Below are 23,899 nucleotides of genomic sequence, written 5' to 3' on the forward strand. Positions count from 1 at the left end.
TCGATGTCAGGGAGAAGGACAGGAGGACGGGAGGAATTGCATATACTTTTCATTTTTCAGAAGGAGCATTGCACTGCTCAGCAATAAACACCACACATAGACTTGAATAACGAACACACCGCGGGAAAAAACAGCATTGCGTTTATTTCTTCATCGCAAGGGACTAATCGTGGCCTCCTTGTGGAACAAGGCTTCGACGCGGTTAACGACCTCTTGTCCATAGATCTCGACCAGATCCGCATCGATCGGCAACTTCTCGTGCTTGTTGATCTCCGACTTTGTCATCACCACCACATTTTGCAGACTCAGCGGTTCTTTACGTTTCCACCGGCACAGGCCGATCTTATCGCTGCTCTGCGAGAGCACGCTCTTACCCCGGAAGACCTCCTCGAGCACATAGCCGATATCTCTCCGTTCCAGTGCAATGGTCTTCACAGACCTATTCAATCGGTGTTCCCGAACCATCAACTCGCGATGAAGTCTCAAGTAGAGTGACTGACGCAGCTTGATCGGTAATGGGTCCAACGGATGGCCTGCAATTTTGCAAGCGATAAAAGTTGCCATGGACATGCCAAACATTGCGGGTAAGGGACCCAGGACAGGTAAAATGCGGGCACGGAAATCTGGAAGCGCAGAGTATTCGTCGGCTTCTTGGGCTTGTGTCTCGTCCAGGGGAAGCAGTTTGACGTGGTGAGGCTTTTCGGTCGAGTAAACAACTTGGATCCCGGATTCGACTCCCATGGCCTTGATCTTTTGGCGCACAGCTCTTGCCAGCGGATCCTCTGCAAACGAATAGGTCCATCAAGATTTTATATTAATTCTGGTGCCTCAAGATGACCGACATAACTTTGCAGAATAATAAAGATGGCATTACCAAAGGTCTCGGAGATATCGCTGATCTGGATGCGAGAAGGATCGGCCTTGGCTCCTGCGCCCATGGAACTCATGACCGGGATCTGGTGGTCATAGCAATATTTAAGCAAGGCCAACTTGGTATTGATATTATCGATCGCATCCACCACATAGTCCGGGTGACCTACATTGATAGCATTTGATTAGGAGCTGCAAGTACCAATCAAAACCACGGCGTCCACAATCGAAAGCATCCGCATCTCTGCGCTTCTATCCTCTGACATACCCGAAAGCAGCTCATCTGCAGTGTCTTCCTGGAACAACTCTACACGCGCGTCGACTTCGACCCAGGGTGCGAGCGACCGGAAGGCTTTCTTCATGGCCAACACCTTGGGTGTGCCCACATCTGCCTGAATCGCGGTCGCGTGACGATTCAAAGATGACAGCGATACCTGATCAAAATCGATCAAACGAATCTTGCCAACTCCACTTCTAATTAACATGCTCGCCGCCCAACTCCCTACTCCGCCTAATTTCGCGTAATGAAGATGCGAGCAAGCAAACAAGCAAGCCTTTTAGTTTTATGTCTTAATTTATATTCACCTTGGTGGTCGGAAAGGGAAGGGACACGTACCTGCGCCGACAATGATGACAAACGACTTTCGCAACTTCTTCACACCCTCCTGCCCCAAGAACTCAATATTCTGTTCCATCTGTTCTCGAATAAGGTCCTCGTCGAAAGCAAAACTCTCGTCTTGGATCATCTGGTGCGTCAACTGGCTCCGTGCCAGTGTATGTTGAATACCCTGTCCATGGCTGTCGTAATGATGACCATGGTCAGGTTTTGTGAATGCAGGCGGCGGTGGGATGGATTTTCGAAGGTCGTCCTTCAATTGCCGCACGCGTCGCTTTCGCTGAGTGCCCTGGACTCCCATGATCAATGCCGCGGTCGTAAACGAGGCCGCGAACGCGACGAGCGTCAGTTTAGTGCCCTGGGAATTCAGGATCGAGGAGCCCGTCGCTGTCGAGAGTTTCTCGAGGAAGGGGGTCGTCGAGGAAGAGGCTGACATGGTCTATTGCTACCACAGGTCCGTGTCAGTGGTCTGCTTGTTGAGTGAGCGTGGTGTATTTCAAGAACAGATTCCTTGTGATAGCTTGGCTCTACTGGCAACGTCGATGAGGTTATATCCCTTGCTTTGTGTTCTGAGCGCGAGTAAAGTCCACTAAACGAGGCCTCAGGCGATATTGGTGTCGAGTTGGTGAAGGAAGCAGGTGAAGAGGTGTACGCTATTCATTCCTCCCGTTGCACAGAGTGGCTGGTGAGTGCAGTAGACACAGTCACCCTCGGAGTGTGTCTGTAAACAAAGCTGTTCCCCCATTTCCCAATTGAGACTAGACATTACCCTATCGCACCAAAGCTCCTTCTTCACCTCCACCTCCACCTTCTCCTATTCTTCGCAATATGTCCATGCATCGCCTGGCCACAAGGCTCTCATGCCTTGGCTTATACCCTACTCGCTCTTCAGCCCTTTCAACAACATCCATTGCTGCCCGCTACTCCACTGCCGCCCTCACCTCAGCGGTTGACCTTTCCAATCTTAGCGACAACCCCGGATCGAAATCACAGGTACGGATGCACCTTTAGCGAAAAATAGTTTCAAGAACATGTCAGCAGTGCAATCGTCTTGGCATGAAAAATAGCAAGGCTGTCTCAGCAAGCGGACGACAAGAACCCAACGCTTGCTGTACCTAAGGTGCAACTACCCGACAACACTGAACGAATTGCGCCATAACACTATCATCGAATTCTTTTTTCACTCGACAATAGCGTCTTCGTGTCGGCCGTGGTCAGGGTTCAGGAAAGGGTAACACGGCCGCCCGTGGTCACAAGGGTCAGAAGGCTCGCGCCGGAAACGGCGGCCAGCCCAAGCCCGGTTACGAAGGTGGCCAAACCCGCTTGATCGACCGATTGCCCAAGCGTGGGTTCAAGAACCCGTAAGGCCTTCCCTCCTTTCTCATCCTCGACATTGTGGCATTGATATGTCAATGTGCACTGTGCACGATCCGCCGAAAAGGCACGACCGCTAACGATTAGTAACCGTCTTGAACTCTCCCCAACAGTGAACACAAAGAATTCCAGCCCTTGAACCTAGATCGACTTCAGTTCTGGATCGAATCCGGACGTGTCGACGCTACTCAGACCATCACCATGAAGCATCTCCTCGACTCACGGTGTATCCACAACATTCAGGATGGCGTCAAGCTGCTCGGAGATGTATGTCCTTTTACTTTAGCTTCACGGGGAACCACTGCCAATCTGTTTCGAAGGACCCAAAAATAATACAAGGATTTCTCATGTTCAACTGATTTTAATTTCATCCGCACTATAGGGTAAAGCCGACTTCAAAACACCCATCAACATCGAAGTCTCAAGGGCCTCGAAATCCGCCATCAAGGCCATCGAGTCCTGCGGCGGCAAGATCACCTCCGTCTACTACAACAAGCTCGGTCTCCGTGCCCTGACTAAGCCCGAGAAATTTGATCAATTACCCCGCTTTGCCCGCCCCATGAAGAAGAAGGACATTGCTTTCTACACGGATGAAGCAAATCGCGGTTACTTGACTGGAAAGGCAGAGATCGTTGGCATGGATCATTGATTTTAAGCAACTGGATAAGGGACGGGCCAGGGAAAGTTGGGGAATTTGTGCAAGGAACGGCTGCTAGTTGAAGGGAAAGAACGTGTAGGATCGGGGGGGGGGGGGTTTCGTGTACTTTGAGCATTATTGAAATAAAAGAAAAAAAGCAGCCTACGCTATTGTAGACAAAGAAAAACAAAGCGCCTTCTTATGCTTATCCATCGCTTTTATTAGGACCAGCAGTGCGAAGAATGCCTAAAAGTCAGCGCCCTCGAGCGCAAGGGCTTTCAGAGTCATCGACACTTCATAATACTCATCCACGACTTCCTGTGCTGCAGGTACTGGAGAGGGTGTCACCACAGGCGGGTTCTTAGTGATCGTAGGCGTACTGCTAACGTTGCGCTCCTGGGTTTGTAATGTCGAGTTGTCGGCAATGTTCTCTTCAGGCTTTTGCCTGGCGCTCGATTCAGCTTCCTTTCCAGTTCCTGTTGCTGCTGTATCGCCATTACCGCTTGACGTTCGTTCTGCGCTGCCATGTCCTGAAGCATCATGAGATGTCTTTAATGATCCTGCGCCCGCCTCAGAAGGATCTCCGTGCACAGAGCCAGAAGGTGGTAATGCTGCGTTCGAGGCGCCTGTCTGAATACCCAGTGGGACTCTTTTAGAATCAGATGCTGATGATGTCGATCTGGATATTGATGAATCTTGAACCCCCAATCCTTGATACTGTAGTTGCTGTGCCGACCCTGAGACATTGCCGGGTACAGCCCGCTTGTTCTTTGCTGCAGTCGTGGGTGTTGCAATAGATGTTGTCCTTGATCCTCCATAACTCGCGGCTCCTCCGACATCAGTCCAGATGATACTCTTGTTATTACTGGGACGATCTCTTAAAATACCTCCACCTCTGGCTGAAGATCGACTTGCATGGTTCATAAGCCCTGTTGATGACGATGCTGGCACGGATCCAGGATGCGATGAAATTCCCGTACCAGCTCCTGGCTTCGTCGCCCCTGAATTGGATGAACCATTCGCACCGACTTTGCTCTGCTGTCCGGATGTTTTATCAATGCTATTGACAGCAATGCCGGCATTATTGCTACCGTTCTCATGTTCGCCCTGCTGTTGTTGTCTCTGTGGTGTCGGAAACCCGGCCGTAGCACTCATTTGAATGGCCGACAAGCTCGGCGAGGATGCCGTCGTGTTTGTTGCATTCGACGCCGCCGCTGCCGCTGCTGGAATCTTCAGGTTCAATTTCAGGGTCGGATGTTTCTTAAACGTGATCTGACCCTCCCACAACCAGGACGGGATCGGCTTCGAGATCTCGATTTCGGAACTGAACTTCTCTACAAACACGGATTCTTCAGAACTGATGACGCCTCCACGAAGATATCTATCGAAAGTACTTTTTTGCCAATTAGTCTCTGGAGTGATTTAAAACGTCGATATAAACCAGCGCAGTATGAAGTAGGATGGATTTTACCTGAGGAATTCACCCATGGCAGAGGAGATATTCCAGGTCTGTAGCTTGCGGAGGCAACATACCACCAAGCCCGTAACACTCGCTCCATCTAAGCAATGTATATATATCGGCAAATTTTCCTGATCGATAATAACCTACGCGTGTCCACCCGACCCCATCGTCCATGCAAACATAAAAAAATCTACGTTAGCATCTTTCCATGAACACGACCTGTCCATTTGCCTTACAGTTTGCTGTATTTCTTACGCACCTGAACGGCCTCAACAGCACGGTTGTAGGTCAAGGGTACATTATCCTTGACTTTATCAACCGGCAAATGAATCGACCTTATTCCCTGCTTCGTACAGAATTTCTGAAACACCTCGTCCGGTTCATCTGGAATCAGTGATAAAATCGTCCGCAGCTTTAACCTATCAAGGTACAAAAGAAAAAAAAGAAAAAAAAGAAAAAAGAAGACACTTATCAAAATCAGTATTGCTGGTTCAAGCGAGATCCCCATTACTTCATGAGCTTTTATTCATGAGAAGAGGAATGGAGAGAAGACAGTAAGAGGTTGGACGCACCTTTTGAGGTAGCGCAGGTTGCGCTGCTTCGGGTATGCACCCCGGTAAACTTCTGGCTCGATTGTGCCGAACCGAAAGGGCGGAATCAGAGGCGATGGTGACCAAGAGGCAGACATTCTATATGTGAGCGAGATGGGTGGTGCGGGTGAATGGAGAAGTGCCTGAGCATTCAGAGGAGTGAGATGAAACCCTGTTTCCTTTTTTGGAGGAACATGTCAAATCTGGCGGATTAGCCCCCTCGGCGCACCCAATCCACATGCACAGGGGCTGTGTTGTACTGAAGATCTCAGCGACGTGGCCAGACGAGGTAGGAAGGCCAACACCTAGGCTTAGCTCGAGCACAAACATAGTTTTCCGGATGTAACTTTTTGTAATGTGTTGCATCGACGGAACCCACATTCCAATCTTTGAGGCGCCGATATTTGGAGTTGCCTGAACAGCAAGAAAGCATCACTCTACCATGAAGACAGCTATAGTTCGTGGTCGCGGGACAGCATTTCGCGTTCTTTGTAATTGGACATCCTAGGATTTCCTAAGATACATCCGCGTACAAGATCACCGACCATGCACAGACGACCGAAGCGGTGCTTTGTTGGGGGAGAAATACGTGCTGGGGAACGCGGCTTGCGGGTCTTCGCCTACGCCAATGACGCGTTACAAAGATAAGAAACAGAAAGAGGTTCTCAATGCCGAGCCGCTCAATATGATACATGCGGAGACTCAGACCTACATTGAGCATGCATTTGGGCTTCTCGAAATGGAATGAGGTGGGGGACACGGTATACAGTCGATGACTACTGCAGCGTTTCGGGTCCGGATATATTAGTTGTAGCGGTGGCTATGTGGCAAAGCACCGTTAGAAAGGTTTATTCTGAAGATGAGGGCCGGAAAGACTGTTGCCATGAACGCCAGAGAGAGAGAGGAGCAGTGGAGAGGAGGTCGATGTGGAGAAGCTCAGATCGAGGAGACACATGGGATGGCCGCGAGATAATTGAAAGTCTAGAATGCATACATGACGAGGCTGGGAGAGGAAAGAAGTCGTACGGTCAAGGCATAGCTCCTCGGCAAAGAGTACGCATAAATACAGCTTTTGTTGAGATGGACTGTGCTGCGACCGATTCAGCAGCCTGCTTAGGAATATGCTCGGCAGCCCGCTTGCAACAGCATCCCCAGTGTCCTGTTGATGATGGATTTTGCCTTTACCGCTTGTCTGTAGCTCGAGTAGTGTCATTCGCTGCCTATGCTCCCCTCGCACCGCTACCCTCTGCCTCCTTCCCCCATTTGGTCCCTATCCGCTGTTCCTCCTTCGCGAACTTCGCTTTCTGGAGCCCATGACCCTCTGCTGCCTTTTGCTGGCGTCGTCGAGGATATCAAAAGCCCCTACTTGTCCTCCTCCACCGCTGCCTCCCAATTTTTCCTCCAGGCAGCCTCGCTGCCATTGTGGGCTCTCCGATATTTTCTGTTACTGAGCCGCTTGGACGCGTGGGCTCATCGCCCTCGGGCGCTGTCTTTCTGAGCATGGCTTTATCCAGTTCAGATAACGTTCTCCACCATCCCGTATGCATCAACTCTCTCGCGATTCAAATCTCTTGAGTTAGATCAAAACTGGCAATGGGGGTATTCTCTTTTCCTGGTCGTCGTCCTCAAGAACTCCTGTTCCACCTTGAAGCTCTTCTTGAGGCCGTATCTGTGTCCGCTGAGGAAATCTTGATTAGGAATGCCCTCGATGTGGATCCACCCTCGACAAGAGATAAAAGAGTGGAAGGATGGTTGCAAGAGTGCTCATGCAAGAGACACGTCATCAAAGGACCCAGACGTGTGCTGGCTAACAGAGTACACTCCGATTTTAGCTTTTGTCGAATCCCCGGTATAGGACCATCGTCATTAGTCTAAATGGTCTCCAATGCTCCAAGAGAGCCCCTGCGCGCATGCATCTGGCTGAGAAACACAAACAAAGTTCGAGTCCGGCGCACAAGTATAAAAAATAACCTGGTTGGGTGCAGGGGCCACTGCTTCCTCATCTCCAGAAGTTCCATGGACATGCTCGGAAGATAGGAACAACCTTGCGGATCTCGAGCCACACACAACGCCTCATTCATCAGCGTGGTAGGGCAAAAGTGTGTTGGTCAAAACTTTAGTGCTGGGTGCAAAAAAAGAAAAAAGAAAATCGTGCAAAAACGCCTGTCCAATCAACTGCACATCCTCCCCCCTAAACATGTCTAGCAGCAGCAATCCTTCACAGCGACGCGCGCCTCTTGCTTCATTTGCTGCCCTGCTGCCCCATCACACCGCCGGTTTACGCGTCTTACTCGCTAGACGCCGCAGCCTCAGCGTCTTGTCAGCAGCACCATCAGCACCAGCATCGGTCGTTGCCGCAGGCTGCCCATATACAGGCAGGCTCGAGTCTTGGTCCACTCTCCAGCACTTCACATTCCATGCCCTCCCCTATTCCCTAACCAAGCTCACCGGAAATGATAAAACGTCAAGTTCGACACCTGCAGCCCTCTGTCATAACAACAGACCTTCCGCCAGACTCCTCACACTCAAGATCTCCAATGACAGACCTTCAGCGCAATGCAAAAAGAAAACACTTATCCTCGGAAGCGGACGGAATGTCCAGAGTTTGGACGACACCAGGCATGGACACGTTCGTGGACTGGGTGACTGATCCAGACAATTACGCGAGAGTGTATGCCCATCAGCCACTCCCTCACAGCAGACCTATCGACATACATAAGGAGACCGCGAAGCTCGTCAATAAGAAGTATGGAACAGCGTGGGATGCAGTTGCGGTCAAGTCGAGGATTGCATACTCTAAAAAAAAGTACGATGCTGCTCGAAAGTTGACGGAAGCAACGGGCGCCGGAGACACAGAGGAGATTAAACTTCGAGAAGTGATATTGGACGAGTGTCCCTTCTATGAAGATTCCATCCAGTCTTCGTCGGCTGCCTGAGAAGAAATCCACCATCCCAAAAGCAGCCTCCATTGCTGGAGCTCGAGGAAGCGCCCCCTCGAACGCGATATCCCTTAGGAGATCAACGACTTCGAGGATGATATCGATGATTACGTGTCAGACTTGGATCTCTCATCTCGTAGGCGACGATGTTTCTCAGTACAGTATTATCAAAGCTATTTATTTAATCCTTTGCTTCCACCCTTAGTAATATTTAGAGCGCCAATCTACAGTCGATACAACAGCGAGTAACCGCTCACAGCCAAAGGACAAGCGTCGAAAGATCGAGCAGGGTAAAGCTGCTGGGGATGCTGTCAAGGCTTTCGAAAGACTCGGGAAGGCCTACCGGAAAATAGCAAGCAGGCGTAGGGTGGCGCATTTGCGGTAGAAAAAAGGAGAGCAAGGTAGATAAAAGCCGAAGCAAAGATCTCGACAGAATGGGCACGAATTCAGCAAGAGGGCGCGTTATCATCAAGCACTGACAGACTTCAAAGTAGAGCGAGCAGACTTCAAGAAGGAGGTGGAGAGTTTTCGAGTTCGATCAGGCCTATCAATGTAGCCGATAGCGTGTTCTGTCTCCCAGTGTTCACGCCATTATTGCGTGCACAAAATCCATAGTGTTGCACTCAAACGGTTTGGATTGTCAAGCTCTCGTGGGAGACCTTGCAGCCAATCAATGTGCGTGCTGCGGCCATCACGCACACGCTGACCCTCTTCAGCGGTGCGGTGGAGTAAGGACTCAAACAAAAGGACTGGACCACGTCTTCTCACTGCAGCCGTTTATCCCCACCAATGCAGCGTTTTAAGCAAATATGTGTGCAACATCCATCAACGCCAGCAGGCACCATGATCAGCCGTAGTCTAGCCAAGAGAGAAAGGAAACTCTGGCCCGCTCTGCAGCTCCCTCTGTCACCCTTCGACTCGCGTCCGCGCGTTCATCAGGCAGCGGAGATTCTTATTATTATTGTTACTACACCCCTTTCCCCGAAAAAGATGTTTCTCGTCTGTCGGCGTAAAGACAGGAACAACGATGAGTGAATCTGGGTGCCTTGATTAAAGACACGGCCTCTACTTACCTAACAAAGCAAATGTCTCGTCTAGAACCACTCAGCTGCAGCCGTTATCGGGCACGTTTTTTTTTATTTATTTTGAGGGCCTTTCCGATGTTGATGACCTTGTGTTGATCTCCTGTTAAAAAACACACACTTCCTCTTCTCTCCTTCCTCATTTTCGAGCTTGATCGTATCATGGATCCCTGTTCAGGGCGTTGGAAGACACGCCACATAGAATGACAGTTCATGAATCGCTCCAATTCATGAATGCGGTACGATACATCGGTAGCGTTTTTAAGCATCGGTGTTCACTAAGTGTAGATGAATTTCAAGGTGAGGGTGTGAAGTTAGGGCGTGTCTGCGCGTTCAAGAGTACATGGGCGCCTGCATCTGGTTCTTTCTTTAATTTCTTTTTTCCTCAAGTAGGTTGCACCATTGAGCATTCGCGAGGTAGAAACGTGCCATTTGTCGGTACCACTGTGGTGGGCAGGGATGTAGAGTCTCTTTTTGGATGGTTGTACAATGAACACATGTAACATGCATTCAAAGCTCCTTCTTTGACCGTACCTTTATCCTTAATTCTTTTCATCGCTCGAAAGAAGGAAACAGTTTCATGTAAAGAGTGAGAGTGCGCTCGACTGTATCGCTTTAGACATATGGACTAGACTACCGTAAAGCATCCATCTTCCTACCTTGGACACATTTTTTTAATCATATTATATTTCAGCGGTGCAATAGAAGAGTGCAGTGCATGTGTACATTCCTTTTCTTTACCGGGAACGAACATGTCTTGAACTGACGGACTGGATCCAATTCCATCTGCATTTCAAAGGAGAAAAAGTATTTAAACCGGCGGCCGTTGCGTAACTTCACTTTGTCCTGTTTAAGCCCCTCGACCGCCGAAAAGCGCTTCCTTCTTCGTTTCATCTCCTACTGTTCCTCCTCCACTTGTGCGTGTTTGTCCTACAAGCATCAGAGTAACATCAGCCATCGCTACCGACATTGCGCTCACCTCATCCTTCCTTCCCCCTATCTTTTGTGCATCATTTCCCTTACCTCTCTCGCTTCCGAACTGTCGCTCGCGGTACTTTTCTTCTCCACGACCTCGTTTAGCTGGTAATCTCCTTCCTCCACGCTGTAGACGATCTTTCCCCAGTCTACAATTGCCCCCCAGCTTTGCCCAATATTCTTTCTCCGCATTCACCTCCACCATTCACAGTCCAACTACCGCACCGCTCGTTCAGCGCTCGAGTTCCCATTCTGATATCGAGATGAGTGAGCTCCCACCCTCGACACCACAACCCTACCGCCAGTCCCTCCGACCTCCTCCACGCCAGCGTCCCCCAGGCTCTAGCAACGATCAACCACCTTACCCTTCTTCCTCCTATTCACCACCTATCTCCCCAACCCGCCATCATCAGCACACATATCCCCCAACTGCTGCTGCAGGTACCAGTTCACAATCTACAGCAGCCGACAGCAAACCCATATCCTCGTTCTCTCGTGCTAGTCCTTATGACCGCGATGATTCACGAAGGCGCCGCCTCGACACCCTGGCAATCATGGACAATGCCGACTTTGGCTGGTTCCACGTCCGGGCCTGCATGGTCGCTGGCGTTGGCTTCTTCACAGATGCCTATGATTTGTTCGCCATCAACTTGGTCTCGCCTATGCTCGGTTTCGTCTATTTCAGTCATACGGGGAACACACTCCCGGCCGATGTCGACCTTGGTCTCAAGATCTCAGCTTCTGTAGGCACCTTCTTTGGTCAGATTGGGTTCGGATATCTTGCCGACAAGCTTGGACGCAAGCGGGTAAGCCTTTGTTTGCTTACAACCCCTGCATCCTGCGATGCCGTAGCTGCTTGCTTTTTCATCTGATCACCTCTCGTGCTTTTCTTAACACTCTTTCAATGCTGCGCCCTCGATAACATAGATGTATGGTGTGGAGCTGCTGATTATTATCGTCGCGACGTTTGGCCAAAGCCTTAGTGGTGAAGGGTTCGCGCTCTCGCTCCCCGCAAGCATCATTCTCTGGCGATTCATCCTCGGTATCGGTGTCGGAGGCGACTACCCTCTCTCAGCTGTCATCACCTCGGAGTTTGCAACGACGCATCGACGTGGTGCTATGATGGCCGCAGTCTTTGCGATGCAAGGGTTCGGCTACCTCACCACGGGCATAGTCGCCATTGTCCTTCTGCTCTGCTTCCGCACTAAGATCGAAGCCGATGTCATGAACCTGGACTATGTCTGGCGCTGCCTAATCGGCCTAGGATGTGTCCCTGCCCTTGTCGCCGTCTATTTCCGCCTGACCATCCCTGAGACCCCGCGTTACGTCCTCGATGTTGAGAACAACATCAACAAGGCCGAACGCGACGTCGCCACCGTCTTCAAGACCCGAAATGCCCTTCAGAGCGGCTCCGACGACTTTGAGGACCGACGGGTGCACTTTAACACTAACACTTCTGTTAACCCCAACAATAGTCTAGGCTTCCCACGCAAGAGCAGCATCGGTCGATCCGACTACGTACCAGAAGGACGGCGCTCGGGCGGAGGTGACCGTGGCCCCTCTTCCCACCCTCTGTTTTACAGAGACTCAGACAGAACCGTGGGCAACCAAAGCAGCTTGCGCGAATTTTTCATTTACTTCTCGCGCTGGAAGACCTTCAGGGTCCTACTGGGTACCTCCATGACGTGGTTCGCTCTCGATGTTGCCTTTTACGGCATCGGCCTCAACAATACCTTCATTCTCTCGACCATCCATTTCGGCTCTGTCGATGGCGACGCCTACCACACCATGTGGAATGCGACTGTCGGCCAGGTCATTATTGTCCTCCTTGGTGCCATTCCTGGATACTGGGTTACGGTCTTTACGATCGAGCGCCTCGGTCGTATCAAGATTCAGGTCTTAGGCTTTATTATGTCCTGCGTCCTCTTCCTTGTCCTCGGGTTTGCCTACAATCCGATTCGTAATGTCTCCCCAGTGTTGTTCGTCTTCCTCTTTGCCGCCACTCAATTCTTCCAAAATTTTGGCCCGAACGCCACGACCTTCATCATCCCTGGCGAGGTCTTCCCGACGCGGTATCGGTCCACCGGACACGGTATCTCTGCAGGCATGGGTAAGCTCGGCGCCATCGTCGCCCAGATCGGCTTCTCGAACATGAAGGATCGAGGCGGCAAGAACGCATTCATCCCACAGCTGCTCCAGATCTTTGCACTCTTTATGTTCATCGGTTTGCTCTTTACGTACTTTGTCCCAGAGACCAAGGGCAAGACCCTCGAGGAACTCTGTGGCGAGGACGACTATGCGGAGCGTCAACTCGAGCGTGAGCGGTCATTCAATAACCAACTCTTTGAAGAGAAAGACGACGACGACCGTTGAAACCAGTCATAGTATATATGCTTAAATATATTAATTTCGCCATTCGTGTGTATGCGTGGTTGTAGAAGGTGGGAAACGATATCTTTCTTTTCAGGGTAGTTTGTTTGATTTGAGGTAAGGAACATGATGCGTAGGCTGAAAACGCCCGCTTGGTGCAGGACAAAGTAGACGTTGGAAGCCTCCTGGAGAGCGGTGCTGGCCGAGTACTGGAAGCGGAACTCGGCCTTGAACTCGTGAGCCACGCACGCGACGCTGGAAGAACAGCCTGCGAACCAAATACTCGATTGCTTTTTAGTAGCGAGGGACCTAACTAAGGGTGAAGGCAGAGATGATAACAGCGGGACATTCTGACACGTTCGTTTCTGGTAGAGGTGGATTGCTTGAGAGCGGGCCTTCCATCCTATGGGCTTGCAGGTGGCCTGCTTGTGCTTGATACCGGCCCCTGAATTACGCGTCATTTGCGATTCCATCCGTAAAAGAAATAGGACAAGCAACCAACTAAAAGCACTTCTGGCATATCTTACTGAACCCAACGCGTGAAATAACCGAAAGAGCAAAAAAATAATAATAATAATAATAAAAATGTCGAAATAAGGATAGAAAACGCCTCGTCTTAGATGGCAATCTTGCTTGGCTCGGCTTGAACCCGAGCACAAGACGACAGACTCTCCAAATGATAGAGGACACTACAATGAATCCACGAACACTTTGTACGGCATCAGCCAGAACGCCCATTGTCTATCGATCTACAGCCCTCCTTCGGTTTTGACAAATCCATTTTTGCGAGAAGCAGGAATCAGACACTGCAAGGTGTAGCAACGCATCCTCCCACAGCTCTCCCTAACTGCACAGTTCCTTCCAGTATGCATGACTCGCACTAGCGCCCTCGGTCACACACACCTCCTCACTTCCACACTTTTCCTGGGTTCCAGTACCGACCTAGATAAAATTGGAGGTGAGAACGAGGATGAGGGTGATGAAAGAGAAGGGGGTTGAGCCGATACTAATTGGAAATTACCAATATGTGCGTCTGGAGATGTCACTCGAGAATGTGCTGGAACAGCTGGATAGTCTGAAGGAGCTACAAGCGCTGACGACGAGAGGCCGAATGAATGGCTGAGTATGGCCCAATTTGCGTATTATCGATGGTCTATATGAGAACAATAACTTGCTAGTCAGGCAGTGGTTTAAAGCGCATTGTCCTCGCATACAAGCACTCCCAGCGCCGAGGATTAGGATATGAAGGTATGTCTTTACACCTATGAGGGATACATTGCGGACTGTGGATCAGGAGTCAGCTCAAACGCATGGAATGGGCGAAGCAAAGGATGCCAAGATTGCGGAGTAAACATTGCACCGATCTGTGCATAGCTTTTATTAAAGTTGGAGGGGTAGGTGGGTTTGGCATGTCCATTTCCGAACAATTGCTCGCATTTGACCTCTTAGATCGTGTCTTGGGTGTTGTTAGTCCAGCCGTATACATCATTCGAGCTGCTGCTTGTCTTGTCGATGGGAATATACATTGGTTCTTTATTTGATGCTCATTAGAAATCATTGCGCTCGTGTTTCTTTTTTTTGTTCTCCGTTTCTTGTGCTTTTTTCATCCATCCTCGTAACCACCCGGCTCTCGCTATTGTTGCGTTATGCACATTGTTCGCCAAATCAAAGAGAGCGGCCCATGGACGTAAATATTCTACACCGCCCGACAGTTCCCGGACTAGCAGCGCCATTAATGCAGATGAGAATGTCCGCCGGGCATTCTTACCCTCCTATCCTCATCTTCCGTCAGATCGTCATCATCCTCATCCTCCTCCCTCAGCTGTGTCAGTCCCAGACTCTCCTCATCGAACGCATTCAGCATCGTCGATTCACGCGACGCTCTCCTATCTGCAAATCCATGCCCGCCTGCGCCATTTGTGATACTCGATCCAGGCTTTCCATGTGACTCCACCACTGGGTGCTGCGCATTGTTCAACAGCAACACTCCTGAGAAGATGGTTCCGAATCCACAGAAAAGGGATACGACGTTCACAGTCGAGGTTGTGTTGAATCCCTGGAAGAGGATGACAGAAGCCGTGATCGTCGCCGTCGTAAACATCACATAGTAGATCGGCATGACACTACATTTATCAAACGGACAAGCGGATCAAATTAGTCTTAATATTCTCTTGAGAATTTTTCACCCTGAAGAAACAATAAAGAACAAGGCAAAATGACTAACACATTCGTCGAAAAAATATCGAGCGCCTTGTTGAAGTAGTTCATCTGGACGACAATGCACACGCCCACGAGGATCGCAAACACGTAGGTTGACGGATGCGTCAGCTGATTTGAGCCTGCAAATGTCAACTTAAGCGCAATGCCGAATCCCTTAGAGGCCATGACAGTAATCGAACCCACAAATGAACAGATCGAGATATTGACCACTGGTGTCCGGTTGCCCCACTTCGGTACGACCTTGTAGATCATAAACGTCGAGAACCCCAGCACAAATAAGCTGTACATCATGAATGCTATTGATATCCAATGAAGTTTGGACAAAAGAAGACGCGTTAGCCATCATTGCCGTTCATGCTTGGCCAGAGTGTTAAAGGGAGGGAGGTTATCACGGATAGCTCTCATTCTTATCACGTCGTCCTCTCCTTTTCTCATCCGTGCTTGACTCAGTGCTGATTTAAGATCGCGAACAAATCCCATTCCTGACATGTCCTGTCACCCTGTTCCTGTTTTTACTCGCACAGCCAATCGTCCCTAGTCGTGCTTCCTACGCCTGCTCCTGCATCTTGATACGAGAATAAAACGTCCACTACTGAGGTCGTTTGCTCGTACCACAGCCCACTTTATTGAGCACTCCAGCCAAATAATAAAATTCCCGGTGTTCGAAAATCTTAGTGCTCTGTGCGACATGAGCATCAACTCTGGGCTATTGCATATTATCCAGTGCTCTTTTTTTTTGTTGTCTAGACAATTGCACTGTTGTGTTGTAGGAGCGGAGGCCTCGCTCAGGGCCCATTAAAAAGTTATTATTTGTGAGGACCGCATTATTGTGTATTCCTGATTGATCATCCTGAATAACTGTGCGTCTGCGTGTCCTACTCTCCAAATATGGTCCCAAGGGCTGGCGTCGGCGGCTACTGCATATCTTTACATAAAATAATTACTTACCAGGCTGAATAGCATAGTTCAGGATCTCATCAACTGAGTTGATGTCCTTGTCCTCAGGTGCGTGTAGGACGATCACGACGGATCCAATCAAACAAAGTGCGCATCCAACCTTGCCCACGATACCGAGTTTCTCATTGAGGAAAAAGGAAGCGAGAACGGCTCTAAAAATGAAAAGCGACAACGGTCAACGAGGTTGTGATGAGTTCAACTGTATCTAAAATTCTGATCCCAACGGTATCCATTTCGTACTCCTTCGCCTTTCATTGCGTAAAGGAATTCCCATGTCTGCTGCCCTCTGCGTTGTAGTCATAGCTGCTGCTTTTGTTGCTGCTGGAAGATGTTTCGTTGCAAGAAAGCAAGGAGCCAATGCATCATCAATCCTGTTCCCGGTTGTTATTTCTATCCCAGGAGAATCAGATGTGACCATAAAGTCGATTGGCGCCAAGTGAAGGCGGACGTGAATGCGGAAAACAAGGGAAGGCGGGACAAGGTGAAGCGAGCTGTATAGTATTTCTTGGACAGCCTTGTGTTCCGAGTCGTTGGTAGTTGGTTGTTGAGCTATTGGTAGTTGGTTGTTGAGCTATTGGTAGTTGGGTTGTGGTTGGTAGTTGACCTGATCATTTCCGCTAAGACTTACCCAATGATGACGCTCAGTGCGCCTAGCGGTGTTACTAGGATGGCCGGCGCAAACGAATATGCTGCAAAGTTGGCGATCTCACCCGCAGCCACTATAGAGCCCCAGCAGCAACAGAGAAACAGGAGAGGGGCGTTCAGTTACTTGTTTTATCACACGGCAAAAGACACCTTCAATAACGAACGAAAACACAGGCACCAAAGAAAGACGAAATGGGTTCATACTGGTGAGCATGCCAAGGAGCCAGATGGGGTTTTTGAGAAAAAGGTACTGATCCGAGGCCGAACCGTGGCTTCCATGCCTGGCGGTCGAGTCGATAAGACCCTTCTTGGTGATGACGAAGGAGATCCCGATCATAAGTGATGAGGACACGGCCAGCATAAGCCCCACGTACTTGTCATGCTGAGCATCGAGAGAAATCGCACCCTCGTCTGGACTTGACATTCTTATTGATCTTTATGAGTTGCTGTTGTGTGCGGTGGGGTAAGGCTTCTTTCTCGGCTAGATGGGCGAAGGTTGAAAAAGAATGAGAGCCAGAAAGAAAGAAGGCAAAAGAAAAGAGAGAGCGGCAATAGAACAGAAGAAGCAGTAGCGGATAGTTCGTTCAAGTTCAATGGGTCATTGAGGGGGATATGTGGGTGTCAGGACGTTAAAGTACAGAAAGGAAGCCAAGCGTCGGGGGGAAAGGGAAGAAAGAGGATGAAGAGATGAAGAGCGGAGAGAGGGATGATGGAAGGAGCGGGATGGGATGGGGATTGACCAGAAAAGCAAGGTGTGAAAATAGTCAAAGATGGAGGAGGCACACACACTTCACTTTGTACCTACTGCAAAACTAAGAATAGAAAAGGGACACTCATACACTACCGAATTGAATGGCGTTTTCTAAGACAACAACGCCCATTCGGACAGCAAGAAGAACAAAAGGAGAGAAAGAAAAGAAAAGAGGCCTATGAAACAAAGCTGCAACCTGCGAAAAGTAAATGCAAACAAGTGGCCCCCACATCAAAGAGGAGTGTTGTCTGCGTACTGCTCATCAGATAAATTGATCTTCATTCAAATCAGGGACCTGGGAAACCGACAAAGTCTAGTCTAGTTTCTACTTGACACACTCATTTATTGAACCTATTTTCATTTATTACCTTCATTATAAAAAAGGAGGGGCGGGGTACCTCTTCCGAGGGCAACCATCTCCCCCTACAACGCTCTGAAAAAAGTAGCCTTCACCTCAACCACTCGCTTTTTGAATACTTCTGAATTTGCTCCGCACGGTATTCTGGAACCCTAAAGGGCTCAGATAAATGGCCATGGTTCCTTTGGTCCCAAACAAACGCATATGCACCAAAAACCCTTTTTTCTCTTCTCGCCACCCCACACTCCTCTCCCATCGCACAGCCACCGCTTTAAAAGGCCCATAGAATTTTCCTTGAGGAAGAAATCGAGCATTGACTCAATCTCGTGCTGCATTCAGGATCCGCTTAAGCAGTTACACGATCGTACTTCTGTTAGTGTACATTTGCAGAATACTTTACAAAGCCCTCATAACACGCTCATTGAATCCCTCAGCAAGCCCATAAAAATCAAAGGGAGGGCAGTATTGGATTCTTCCTACTTTCTTTCTTTATTTTATTTTTATTTTTTGGCAAGCAGCTATTCTTATTACAATGCTTCGCGGCTTTTTCTTGGCTTATTTTGCAGCCTATGTCTTTCGAATAAAGGACGTGGAGCCTGCATTAACAAGTCTATCGAATAATGGGAACAAAGTTGTTATCCTATTACTAAGCAAATCGGAAAACAAATCGCACTGTTAATTGACTGCGATAGAGACCATGAGAATATTCGTCAATGAAGACACTCAAAGAGCAATGGAATGGGCACGGGTACACTCTTCCGCCTCACTTCATCGACAGTGGCGCAACCCTGATGTTCTCTTAACAAAATATGCAAAGAGGTAGACATCGGACAATCGCGTATACTCCTTCGTTGAACTTACACCGGTTACTATCGACGACTTTTCTAGTTTTATATTTAAAGCACGGCATCGATGACATCTTTTTCTGCGGATCTAGGTGTGGTTCTCTCGCATGAAGAGCTTCAGTTGCGTGCAAGCAACAATCGATGAAGGACAGTGTGCAACGAGGGCTTGATGACCGGTAAAAGATTCCCAGGGAAGTCGACGGCTTCTTCGTGTCGCGCACGATTGATGACGAGAAGATTGGAGGAATTGAGGTGGCAAAAATGGACGATGGTACCTTCGATACGAAGATTCATCTGGACTAAAAAAAATTGTCCAGCTGTGTCAAGCTTCTCACGGACCGGCTCGATCGCATGTTTGGCTCGATTATCCATCTTTGAGTTCCAGCAATCTACCACGAAGTTGCGTTTCATGGCGCTTCTGCGGGCGCCTCTTCTAGGCCTTCGACTCGTCGACGGCAGTACACGCTCAGTTTATCCTGCGGACAGATTTCAACTACTTCTTTACCCACGGCATACCATACGCATTTCTCCAGGACCCCCGCACCTTTTTAAGCCTGTTCTTTTTGAATCGACTGTGCTAATTCGCTGTGCCATCAGAAATAGTCAACCACAGGATGTCTTGCAGGAGCGATCATTCTGAGCCTCTGGTCTACATTTCCGACTTTTTGAGTTTTGAATCGTCCCTGCCTAATACATTTCCGGAGGTACCAACTTGGCTTTTCATAACACAAATCAACAAAAATAGTCTAGATTTTAAACGGAAACGTGATACGAGATTGATTACCTTATCTCAGTGGCCATGCAGTTTTCTGTCGATTGGATAGCTCCTTCTTTTCTTCATCATCATTCTTCATCATCACTCATCTTCGATCATCTTATTTTCCTGCTGGACAGTAAAAAAAAAACAGGACTGATCTTTTCTTCCCGGACGATACAAAGACAATCGCCATGGTCTTCTTGACAAGAAAACTGAGGTTACAACGACTCGCACAGGCCCTGGTCCTCATCCTTCTCGTCGTCTGTGTCGTCCTCTCCTTCGAACGGCCTTCTGCAGATGCTGCCACTATCGTTGCAAGGAGCGATGATGACCTCGAGCGTGTATGAAATATCTCCATATCCTTTATCCTTTGTTCTTTATTCAGCAGTCAATAGGTCTTCAGGGACACAAAGTTGAACACAAGGAACAACAACAAAGGGTGCTTATTATCGCACACCTTGACATGGAGTCTCATCTAATCAAACGCTCAATTGCTTTTTCGTCCTGGCCTTCTGCTTAGTTCCCTGAACTGACAAACGACTTGGACGGCAACTCTGGATCCTTCATCGCTGCACAAGACCTGCCACCGCCACCAGCCCACCATAAGAACGTCGACGAATTCAGCAACTATGACGACGATGAAGACTCGGAGGGCCAACCGCGATCCCGCCTTCTACCATCCTCATCACTTGACTCTTTAGACTCACTGGGTGGTATTGACTTCAGCAATGAGGAGAGCCGATCCTTCTTCCTCTCCCTCGCCATGATTGTCGTCTCCGAGATCGGCGATAAGACCTTCCTGATCGCTGCCATCATGGCCATGAAACACCCTCGCCTTCTCGTCTTCTCTGCCGCCATCTCCGCTCTCGCCGTCATGTCCATCCTCTCTGCGGCCTTTGGCCACGCCGTCCCCAACCTCATCTCTCGAACTTACACCAACTACCTCGCCACGCTGCTCTTCTTCTGCTTTGGCATCCGCATGTTCTACGATGGCTACCACATGACCGAAGAAGACGCCAAGCACGAGCTTGAGGAGGTCACGCAGGAACTGCAGGACAAGGAAGATCTTGAGCTCCTCCAGCGTGCTGAGGCTGGGTCTGCAGTCTCAACGGCCAACTTGGACGAGGATGCTCAAGACGGCAGTGTACTTGTCGGCGGAGACTTGGATTCGAAGAAGGAGGGCCCACTGAGGAAAAAGGAATCTTCAGGACTAATCAATCTCTTCCAGCTGCTCTTCTCTCCGGTCTTTGTCCAGACGTTCATCATGACCTTCCTGGCCGAGTGGGGCGACCGCTCTCAAATCGCAACCATCGCCCTCGCTGCCGCACATGTAAGTCATCATGAAGTCTCATATCTACTAAAAAGACATATCTGTATGGGGTATGTTTTTCTCATGCGTGTTGTTGCCTTTTACTTCGACTTCCGCTTCATAGAACATGGTATGGGTGTCCATTGGAGCAGTCTTTGGTCACTCGCTTTGCACAGGAGTCGCCGTCATCGGAGGAAGGATGCTCGCATCAAGGATCTCTGTCCGCACTGGTATGTCGCTTTCATTTTCTCTTATTCACCTATATCGTCGATTGCAATAGCAGCAAGCAGCACCTGCTAATCCGTTAATCCATTTGCTATATCGTAAACTTTTTTTTTTGTTTTTAGTTACCCTGGCTGGTGCAGTCGTGTTTGAGATCTTTGCCATCGTGTCGCTATACGAAGCCATATACGAGGCATAGACCTCTATATCTGATCCACATCATTTACGCCTTACTCCATTACTTTTCCAGGGATCATTGTCCTCAAATAAATGTCCTATTTACAGACCGTATACGCAATAGACATGACCTTTATGAGCAAGTGTCCTTGACAAGAAGAGCAAGCAAGTATATGGATGGGAAAGTTGAAGCGTTGTTCTCGTATGGACGCAAGCTGACAACCTTGTGCGTCGAGTTCATACAGGCAAGAAGACTACTATCCTCAATGAGCTGCATCGTGAACACATACAAAGATAGGAAAGGGCGAATGAGGGTACATATTGTACGGGTGGCGAAGCTGATCTGGCTCAACTATTCATGAAACGGTGCTGGTCGTCTACGCTTTCAGTAAACTTAGCCTTGCCACCTACTGCGCGAATTGTCTCCATACAAAATTCCGCGCTCCGGGCAATCTGCGTGCTTCTTCAGGAGGTCGTCTTTCATCTGTACATGGCTTTACAGACATGGTCGTATGTGATAAAAACCTGGAAGTGCGTCCTCCCTATTGAATTTTGATTCGTGTACAAAGGCAACAGTCGAATAAATAGATATCAACGCAAAATAAAACGTGAATATGGAACGCCCACTGCTTTCAGCTGTGCCCTCTCTGACCATTGCCTTTGTCCATTTGCGTTTATTCGGGCCTAGAGGGCATCCTGCTCTGACGGACCGGTCTGTCGCGTGCGAGTATTCCCAGAAGTACTCTATCCGCGCCCTTTCTTTGCCACGTATCTTTTGGGTGCTAATATTGGCGAGGCAGCCATGATGCACCAAATTGTGGGCAATTGACAGGGTTTTTTCGGCTCCTAAGAGTCTAGATGCGTATTTGATGGACCAGTCGTAGAGAGGCGGACGGCCAGTCTCGTTGATGTGAGCTATAGGTAGAGGACCGTCCCAGGGGTGGATGGCTATTATGGAACTTGCGTGGGTGCTTCTCAGAGCAATATATCCATTGAGAGTGAAAGAAGCCTATGTTTGAGACAGTTGTATGGGGTGACAGGGGCGAGTGGGTCGAAATCATGGGATATCTCTGACAAGTGAAGAAAGTAGTAGCCGTCCTCAACTCTTAGCGATTGATTTGCTATTCGCGGTAAGGAGCGATTTCGGCGGCTCGTGTAACTTTTTTAGTGTTTGGTGTAACTTGGAAAGTCAGCGCCGACACTCCGAAATGTGCTATTTGAAGCTGGATAGAGGCTCACAGTTTTCCAGGTTGTAATTTCCATGCGGTGCTGCTCGCCTAATCCATTCAATCATGATGGATCTGCAAGACACTCACACTCAAGGCTATTCAACAAGCAGGATTGGGCAGAAATAAAAGAAAGCTTCAAGTCAAACATCAGCGTACTTGGACACCCTTGACAAGGTAGAGACCATCGAGGACCTGGGAACGAGGCTGAAGGACCATCCCGACGATGTGGAGCTCGAGCTGGCCCACATGTGCTTGGTCAATTAATGATTCCTCTACTTTGGTTTGTTGTGTCTTGATCGTGAGATTCGGCTTGGTATCTGGTTCCTAACATGCTTGTGATTCCATATTATTAGGCTGAATTTGTATGAAATGAAAAGTCTATCTCCATTTGCCGTCTTTTGGAATCGTGGTGGTTGTCGCAGATATGGGACCTCTGCAGTCAGCTTTTCAAGAGAGCGCCTAGCTGCTTCGTACTGACAGGGGACATGACCACTCTGGACTCTACTACACGTCATAACAACAAGGAACGTCAGGCAACACAACACACGTGCAGCAAAAAAGAGAACGGGAGTTCGAGCAGATTTCATATGGCGCAGTATAGTCGCGCTGAGAAAGACTGGGCGATCGGTGCAGCGGCAAGGACATGGAACATTTTGGGACAGAAACACATCTATGGAAGCACGTTCAAGCTGTCTTGACAACTGCACGATACTTTGATGGCGAGAACAGTTGAGGCAGGGGAAAACCAGATAGGATGCGAGATGTGCTGGTTTCAAGCTTGATCACTGGAGGTAAATCATCGCGCATTGTCTTTGTTTCTCGTCTTTCCGTCGCCCCCTTCGTCTTCATCTGAACTCGTTGTTACATCATGTCGGGAGCTAGGCCCATGCATGCAGCGAATGGCCCTATACTGGGGTGCAAAGGGAAGTGACGTGACAAGGTTGCTCAAATGGAAAGTATTACAGCTCGACCCCTCCGAGATGTCTGCTTTTGTCTACTCAACGCGCGTCTACAGTCGCTTACAGCACATAATAAATTCTCTTTATCTGCCAGCCTATCAGCGTGCTTGTTTTTATAGTTTGACACGTCTTACATGTCTGTGCTTTCGCTGTGAATTATTATTAAGGAGGTTGATGAAAATGTGGCAAGTGTCTTGCTTGCCTGCCGAACAACGTGCTTAGTCTTGCTTGGCTGTAATCTATATTGCATATTCCAGACGAGTCTCTAGCTAGCATGTGTGTAGACCCACATCTGTTTCTCATTCACTTTCTTCTTGACAATGCTGAAAATGCTGTGGTCCATTCTAATACCGTGTTGTATGTCACCGTTAGGCAGTGCTTTGTCATCGAGGTTTGTACAGAGCAGTGTTGTTGTGGCCCGTATCTTCAATGCTGCACTGAATTATCCGCACGCTACGCCCGAAGCGCATACGGCGCCGTAAATACTGGTCCAACGTTTCGATACACTTTACATCATCTTTCCTTTCTCAAAAATCCCTTGTAAGGGTATTGCCA

The 23,899-nt window shown here is 49.0% G+C and overlaps 8 protein-coding genes across 8 annotated transcripts; 5 read left to right on the forward strand and 3 right to left on the reverse strand.

Moving 5' to 3' along the window:
• Positions 1-150: 150 nt before the first annotated feature.
• On the reverse strand, positions 151-1,616 carry BC939DRAFT_398420 (uncharacterized protein; the record flags this gene model as incomplete). Its single annotated transcript, XM_051552422.1, has 4 exons — positions 151-782; positions 875-1,036; positions 1,139-1,381; positions 1,487-1,616. 4 exons carry the CDS (start codon positions 1,614-1,616, stop codon positions 151-153), a joined length of 1,167 nt encoding a protein of 388 aa, XP_051411147.1.
• Positions 1,617-2,249: 633 nt separating this feature from the next.
• BC939DRAFT_454976 (ribosomal protein L18e/L15P) lies at positions 2,250-3,606 on the forward strand. Its single transcript, XM_051556133.1, has 4 exons — positions 2,250-2,479; positions 2,681-2,847; positions 2,974-3,127; positions 3,243-3,606. The coding sequence occupies exons 1-4, from the start codon at positions 2,315-2,317 to the stop codon at positions 3,507-3,509; spliced, it is 753 nt and encodes a 250-aa protein (XP_051411148.1). The 5' UTR covers positions 2,250-2,314; the 3' UTR covers positions 3,510-3,606.
• On the reverse strand, positions 3,602-5,699 carry BC939DRAFT_454978 (tyrosine phosphatase family-domain-containing protein). Its single transcript, XM_051556134.1, has 4 exons — positions 5,532-5,699; positions 5,219-5,378; positions 4,969-5,102; positions 3,602-4,878 (listed from the first exon to the last, which is right to left on the reverse strand). Exons 1-4 carry the CDS (start codon positions 5,645-5,647, stop codon positions 3,744-3,746), a joined length of 1,545 nt encoding a protein of 514 aa, XP_051411149.1. The 5' UTR covers positions 5,648-5,699; the 3' UTR covers positions 3,602-3,743.
• A 672-nt stretch (positions 5,700-6,371) lies between these two features.
• On the forward strand, positions 6,372-6,866 carry BC939DRAFT_454979 (uncharacterized protein; the record flags this gene model as incomplete). The annotated part of the gene is made up of 1 exon (XM_051556135.1): positions 6,372-6,866. The coding sequence occupies one exon, from the start codon at positions 6,372-6,374 to the stop codon at positions 6,864-6,866; it is 495 nt and encodes a 164-aa protein (XP_051411150.1).
• Positions 6,867-7,746: 880 nt separating this feature from the next.
• On the forward strand, positions 7,747-8,873 carry BC939DRAFT_504180 (uncharacterized protein; the record flags this gene model as incomplete). The annotated part of the gene is made up of 4 exons (XM_051560492.1): positions 7,747-8,178; positions 8,270-8,425; positions 8,564-8,624; positions 8,704-8,873. 4 exons carry the CDS (start codon positions 7,747-7,749, stop codon positions 8,871-8,873), a joined length of 819 nt encoding a protein of 272 aa, XP_051411151.1.
• Positions 8,874-10,439: 1,566 nt separating this feature from the next.
• On the forward strand, positions 10,440-12,924 carry BC939DRAFT_529846 (major facilitator superfamily domain-containing protein). The gene is made up of 2 exons (XM_051561534.1): positions 10,440-11,351; positions 11,473-12,924. Exons 1-2 carry the CDS (start codon positions 10,809-10,811, stop codon positions 12,916-12,918), a joined length of 1,989 nt encoding a protein of 662 aa, XP_051411152.1. The 5' UTR covers positions 10,440-10,808; the 3' UTR covers positions 12,919-12,924.
• Positions 12,925-14,647: 1,723 nt separating this feature from the next.
• BC939DRAFT_398315 (uncharacterized protein) lies at positions 14,648-17,161 on the reverse strand (the record flags this gene model as incomplete). Its single annotated transcript, XM_051552418.1, has 5 exons — positions 14,648-15,038; positions 15,140-15,431; positions 16,084-16,244; positions 16,721-16,811; positions 16,942-17,161. The coding sequence occupies 5 exons, from the start codon at positions 17,159-17,161 to the stop codon at positions 14,648-14,650; spliced, it is 1,155 nt and encodes a 384-aa protein (XP_051411153.1).
• A 3,050-nt stretch (positions 17,162-20,211) lies between these two features.
• BC939DRAFT_484352 (uncharacterized protein) lies at positions 20,212-21,037 on the forward strand (the record flags this gene model as incomplete). Its single annotated transcript, XM_051559248.1, has 2 exons — positions 20,212-20,778; positions 20,882-21,037. The coding sequence occupies 2 exons, from the start codon at positions 20,212-20,214 to the stop codon at positions 21,035-21,037; spliced, it is 723 nt and encodes a 240-aa protein (XP_051411154.1).
• Between the last annotated feature and the right edge of the window lie 2,862 nt (positions 21,038-23,899).

This window comes from Gamsiella multidivaricata, assembly GCF_025024155.1.
Source record: "Gamsiella multidivaricata strain RSA 2152 chromosome Unknown BC939scaffold_42, whole genome shotgun sequence".
Classification (NCBI taxonomy): Eukaryota; Fungi; Mortierellomycota; class Mortierellomycetes; order Mortierellales; family Mortierellaceae; genus Gamsiella; species Gamsiella multidivaricata.

Coding starts and splice junctions, on each gene's coding strand:
- BC939DRAFT_454976 (XM_051556133.1), top strand. CDS start 2,315: ATGTCCATGCATCGCCTGGCCACAAGGCTCTCATGCCTTGGCTTATAC. Junction 2,480..2,680: donor ACCCCGGATCGAAATCACAG/GTACGGATGCAC, acceptor ACTCGACAATAG/CGTCTTCGTGTCGGCCGTGG. Junction 3,128..3,242: donor GCGTCAAGCTGCTCGGAGAT/GTATGTCCTTTT, acceptor TCCGCACTATAG/GGTAAAGCCGACTTCAAAAC.
- BC939DRAFT_454978 (XM_051556134.1), bottom strand. CDS start 5,647: ATGTCTGCCTCTTGGTCACCATCGCCTCTGATTCCGCCCTTTCGGTTC. Junction 5,379..5,531: donor AACCTGCGCTACCTCAAAAG/GTGCGTCCAACC, acceptor GTACCTTGATAG/GTTAAAGCTGCGGACGATTT. Junction 4,879..4,968: donor GCCATGGGTGAATTCCTCAG/GTAAAATCCATC, acceptor TACTTTCGATAG/ATATCTTCGTGGAGGCGTCA.
- BC939DRAFT_529846 (XM_051561534.1), top strand. CDS start 10,809: ATGAGTGAGCTCCCACCCTCGACACCACAACCCTACCGCCAGTCCCTC. Junction 11,352..11,472: donor ACAAGCTTGGACGCAAGCGG/GTAAGCCTTTGT, acceptor TCGATAACATAG/ATGTATGGTGTGGAGCTGCT.